A 5,895-nucleotide genomic window follows, 5' to 3' on the forward strand; every position below is an offset into this window, starting at 1 on the left:
GACCACAGTTAGAAATGATGTTCTTAAATTTCAAATTGAATATCTTCAGTATATTCGTTGTGTATTTTTTCATTTAGATTACAAAGTTTCTATCACATCTGATATAGGTCGTAGTCTTAATAGTAATAATTATTTTACTGTTATATGTCATTAGGTTGATCATCACTTTGAACATGCAAAAACATATAATTGGTTATAAATTTGTTGATTCAAAACACACTGGAGTATATATTGCAACTATTGTTTTACAAATAGTTGATTTTTATGGGCTCATTGATAAAGTTTTAACTATCAGGTTAGATAATGTTTCTGCTAACACCACTGCAACAACTAGCTTAAGAGTTAGACATTGTCCAATTAATCCAGCAATTTTCCATATTAGATGTACATGTCATATTTTTAACTTGGTTGGAAAAGACGGTATTAAATTATTTTCTGAGGCTTGTAGTAATTCGTGAGTTTAGACAACAATGTGCTAGTGCTGACCTTCCGTATAGAAAAATTTCAAAAGATGTTTGTACTAAGTGGAATTCTACTTATGAAATGCTTAAAGTTGTTTATGATAATCGGGTGCCTATGCGAAAGGTATTTAATATGCATAATGGTATCCTCGCTGATCAAATTATTGAATCCGATTAGGATGAGATCAAAGAGCTTATTAAATTTTTAGAAAATTTTGATTATGCTACAAAATAATTTTCTGGTATATATTATCTTACTGTTACACAAATATTATGGTATATTTGTGGAATTTCTGTTGTATTTGGTAAGTATAAAATAAATCCAACTTATGCACCGGCCGTTTATGAAATGATTGCAAAATTTAAAAAGTTTTTTTTTTCTATTCCCCAAGTTTATTTAATTTCTACTCTACTTAACTCATCTTTAAAATTAAGAGGTGCAAAGGACTTGTTCGTAAAATTTATGAGAATTTAGAAATTTAAGAAAATGAACAGCCATCTCTCAAAGACTGCCAAGCTAGCATATATTCTTATGCTAGATCAATGTTTGAAAGTTATAAAACTATGGCAACAGCAGGTGGTGAAAATGCTTCTACTAATTCTAAGTCTAGAGTATAAGTTCTATGGGAAGGTATGGAGGATATAACAGATCGTGATTCTTCTATTGATGATGAACTTGATTCTTATCTTAATCAAGGATTGGAATGTATTAAAGACAAAGATGGCAACGAACAACTTTTGGCATGGTGGAAGGAGTGTGGCAAGGTTTTTCCAACACTTTCAATAATGGCGTGAGATGTATTGGCTATTCAAGCATCATCAGTAGCATCAGAGAGTGTTTTTAGCGTGGCAAGATTTCATATCGGAGATCATAGACGTTCATTAGCGGAGTACAACTTAGAGATTTTCGTCTTATTTAGAGATCGGATTAATTCAGAAAGAAGAAATCTTGGTTTTGAATAATTAACCACTAGGAAAGAAGAAGAATACAACGGGATACTTTGTACTGGGAGCGATGACTGCATGGAACTCATGGAACATCAATCAACATTGCCAATTTCAGAACAATGTCTGAGAGAAATTATAGATAAGTTATAACGAAGCTATATAGGAGTTTACAAAATATTAGTATGATAATTTGTAATTATCTACTAAGAAGCCTGGTTCAAACAGAACCCTTCCTAGAAGGTGGCTGCGTAGATTAGGTGCTCTTCAAAAGACTTGTATTTGTATGTAAAATTTGAAAGTTCTATTAATAAAATAAAAGGCTTTAGCCTTAAATTTTTTTTATGAATTGTCTTACATTCTTACTTAGTTATTTTATAGCTTGAGATTATATTAAATAAATTATAAGTCTATTATAATTACTAAAATATTTCGTTATAAGTCTTTTGTTTTAATATTTTATAATTCTTTACTTAGTTTCTTTATAATTTATTAAGTTTTTAGTTTATTAAATAGGTCAAAAAACTAGTTGTTGTAAACTTTAAAAACTCAATCATTGTCAACTTTAAAAAAATAACTGTTGTTATCTATAAAAAAAATTAGTCGTTGCCAAATTTAATTCTTAAATATTTAAAAGATTTTCTTTTAAAAAAGGCCCACTTAGGGCCCACAAACCGTCACATCCTATTTGTTAGTGGGATGAGATGGACCTATCAGGTCGTCCCGTTTATGGCCCATCCTGCCACCGCCCCGATCAAATATCGTCCCGTCTCGCCACTGTTGTCAAATGTCGTTCCGTCCCATCCTATCATTTTGGACAGCTTTAGTGGACAGTAATAAAACAATTATATAATATTTTTTCCCAATTGAGTAAATTATAAATTCAGTAATTCTTACTTCGATCTAACTGACCGATTTATTTACGCAAGCAATACAATTCAGCTATGCAGGGAAACATAAAAATAAAACGAAGAAATTAACAAGATTAAAAAGGAAATGTAAAAAAGAAAAACGGAGGGAGAGTATGCTTTTGACTAATTTTGGCTTATAAGTAGTTTTGATATTTATCAAAGGCGTAACTAAAAACTACTGATAAATGAGTGAAATGAACATATTAAGTTTTCCTGTCCAGCGGATTGAAGGTTGGGAGAGAGAGGGGTTCAAGAACACTATCTTGTTGAATATTGAACGTTCCAATGTCCAGATAAGCACCAGACATTTCCACATATATATGTTTCAATACACATATATAATTATGGAGCTCATTAATTAGTCATTTCCATGTTGCTATTTAGTTAGCATTTCCCTTTAAAACATTATAGGCCATGCTGAACTACCATATCCAAATGCCTTTACATTCAATTGAAACAGAAAAGATATTACATGGAACTAGTTTTACCTTCAAATTTTAACTCTTCTTGGTCCATATTAGTCGTCTTTTAAAAATTTTGTACTCCTTGCTTGATCACAATAATATTTGTCTTAGTAACACTTTCTCTCTCTTAAAACACTAGCATTTTGGTGCAAAATTTCATTTTCATTAAAGGTTCCTATCTTTTCTTCCTCTCTTTATTACGGCCAATTCCATCCAAAAAAGATGAAGATAAAAAGTTAAAGAGGAAGAGTTTATATGTCAATTTCTTTACTCATTTTGACGTAATAAGTGGGTCTCACTTACAGTGAGTAATAATACCTTAATTGCGAGAAGAAAAAAAAAAAGGAAACCCGATAAGATTCCTGGTGGCGGTTTTTATTTTCAAATTCTTATTGTTAAGGATTCGTGTGACAGTGTTAGGAGTACTTGTGATTTTCACGTTTCATAAATAAGGTAGCTTTCTATCAAAAGGAAAAAAGAAACAATCCGGGAAAACGAAAACCCAAAAGTCACGGCCAAAAAACAACCAAAATTTACAAAGCTTTTGCTGAATTACAACTTACAAGAGATATTTACAGTTTTCAGACTCATTTTTTTCTTCTACTTGACCATCTTTTGTGGTTATGATACAAAACAAGGAAACAAACAAAAGAGGGGCATAACATGTGGTGAGAATCAAAACGACACATCAGAAGCTCTAGCTGGTGTTGCAGCGGCGTTACCGGATCTTGGCTGTCGTAGAAGCGCAATCAGTGTCTCCGCCTGTCCATTCACAATACGACCAAAACACAAGATACTCATCAGATACTGCTGCTTTATAAGTAGACTCCAATAATCAATCACTGACAAATTCAAATATTTTATATACTCGTCGATCCACCTTACTTTTTTCGGGGTCAAAGATAGATTGTAAATATAAAGTACAAAAAGATTGAAGAGAAACATATTTTAATTGTTCAAATAATTTACAAACAGCGTCATATTTACAATTGAAAAGGACAAAGACACCAATTTAATTGAACTTCAGCTCTTAGAATTGAAAAGGACAAAGAAGGGGGGCGACATATTGGAGGACGACTAGTGCATCCACCCAACAATAAATAGTTGTCAATATCCAAATCACATCACCAAATTCACCATAATACTTACCTAGTCTATGTATCTTTACACCTAAGCTCAGTGCTAACCCTACTTAATTAATTAGCCTAACTCATTAATTAATTACATACTTCATATTTCATGGCGGCGGTTATGACTTTTTGACTAGCTGTAACAGCTAAATTTCCTAAGGCAGATTTGAGCTTTTTTTTATCTTAAGTGCTGCTAATTGGGTTTTGAATTTAATTTTTGCCATATTTTGTGTATTCTTAACAAATCTTCCGAACCATATCTAAAAGCCTATACCCCCTATATGCAGCGATTTCATTACTTCTACAATAATTCTACATATATATTATAAAATAAGTTTACAACAACAATAATAACATTCCAGAATAATCACAGAAGTGAAGTATGTGAGTGTAGGATGTATCCAGGCTAGAGAGACAGGTTTCCAGTAAAACTCGGCTAAAGAAGGTGAAAGAAATAGCAATTATTACTGCTATTTTGTATGCTTTAAAATTCTATCTCCATTTTTTACCAATAATAGACGGCAAAAGAAGAAGATATTTTTCATTTTTTACCTTTTGTTTGGCGCGACTTGTACCAGACTGGGACAAAGCAACCAATGGGGGAATTGCGCCTTCGCGGGCCACCATAGTACGGTAAGTCACGCTATCCTCACACAGCTGCAACAATATCGCCACCGCAATCTCCTTCTGTCGCTGTGTCCCCACCTCCACGATCTCCACCAACACCGGAATTCCTCCTTCCTCCACCACAGCCGCCCTCGCCTCCGTCAACGATATCAAAACGCCCACCACGAACGCCGATTTATCCACCATGTTTGAACTGAAATCCGCCATTGATTCCACTAACGGCTTCATTACTCCGGCTTGTACCGCTCTGACCTTGTTCTCCTTCACGGAGCATAAGGAGTACAGTGCAGTCGAGGCGTCCTTCTTCCCGCGGAAATTGCCGGCTTCTAGAAGGTTCACTAACGGCGGTATTGCACCCGACCGTCCGATTGCGATTTTAGTCTCTTCGATTTGCGATAATCGGAGCAGAGCGCAAGCTGAATTCTCTTTCGCGGTTGAATTTCCGATTTTCAAAGCTCGAACTAACGGTTTGATCGCTCCTGATGCTGCGATGAGCTCCTTATTTTCATCACAGAGAGATAAATTGAGAATCGCCGTAACACCGTACTCTTGAAGGTGAAGATCACTGGAGGAGATAAGCGAAACCAAAGGCTTAATCGCTCCGGCTCGAGCGATTTTGAGACGATTTTCCGATTTGTTCTTCGCTAAGAGTCTAAGCTCCATTGCCGCTTGCTTTTGCACGTCGGTTGAGTTCGACTCGAGATCAGAGACGAGTTGCTGGATTAATTCATCTGAGTTCTCCGACGCGCATGCTATTAATAGTCGCCGGCTTTGAGAAGACGCCGTCGGGAACTCGCCGGATCTATCGCTGTTGCAGTCACTGAAAGCTGAGGAAGATTGAGTAATATTGAGACCGCTGAATGTTCGTCCCAGGTAGGTGAAATTTGATTGATGAGCCTCCGTTTCCATTGCGGGAGATAGTCTCTTCACTTCATCAACTATTCGGCGCCGGAAATAATAATTCAATGTTTCCGGTGAGTTTACCGGAGTACAAATTTTGGGTAATAGTACAAAACGACAGCGTTTAGATGGAGTTGTTTTGGGCTGAGACTCTTTGGGCTTTGAGCAAACACGAATGAAAGGGAAATGGAACATATAAGGGAGTGGCAGAGAGAGCGAAAGAGAACACCTGGATTTAGGCCTAGGAGAAAGGCAGGGACACGTGCGTGATCCGTACAGAATCCAAGTAGGGACAGCACGTGCGAAGGGTCCCTTTTAACGCGTGCGTGGACGGTTCGTTATTTCGATACTGTTCAAGTCTTCCATTTTTTTTTACGCTATGCCACTTGCAGGCAAACTTGCCCTCGGCCTAATAGCTTCGAGCGTAACTTAACTCAATAGTTTATGGGATTCTGTA

At 35.9% G+C, this 5,895-nt stretch overlaps 1 protein-coding gene across 1 annotated transcript; it reads right to left on the minus strand.

The window, feature by feature from the left end:
• Positions 1-3,290: 3,290 nt before the first annotated feature.
• Positions 3,291-5,653, minus strand: LOC107769411 (U-box domain-containing protein 4-like). Its single transcript, XM_016588618.2, has 2 exons — positions 4,464-5,653; positions 3,291-3,543 (listed from the first exon to the last, which is right to left on the minus strand). The coding sequence occupies exons 1-2, from the start codon at positions 5,631-5,633 to the stop codon at positions 3,457-3,459; spliced, it is 1,257 nt and encodes a 418-aa protein (XP_016444104.1). The 5' UTR covers positions 5,634-5,653; the 3' UTR covers positions 3,291-3,456.
• Between the last annotated feature and the right edge of the window lie 242 nt (positions 5,654-5,895).

Source organism: Nicotiana tabacum, chromosome 15 (genome assembly GCF_000715075.1).
Source record: "Nicotiana tabacum cultivar K326 chromosome 15, ASM71507v2, whole genome shotgun sequence".
In the NCBI taxonomy this organism is placed as follows: domain Eukaryota; kingdom Viridiplantae; phylum Streptophyta; class Magnoliopsida; order Solanales; family Solanaceae; genus Nicotiana; species Nicotiana tabacum.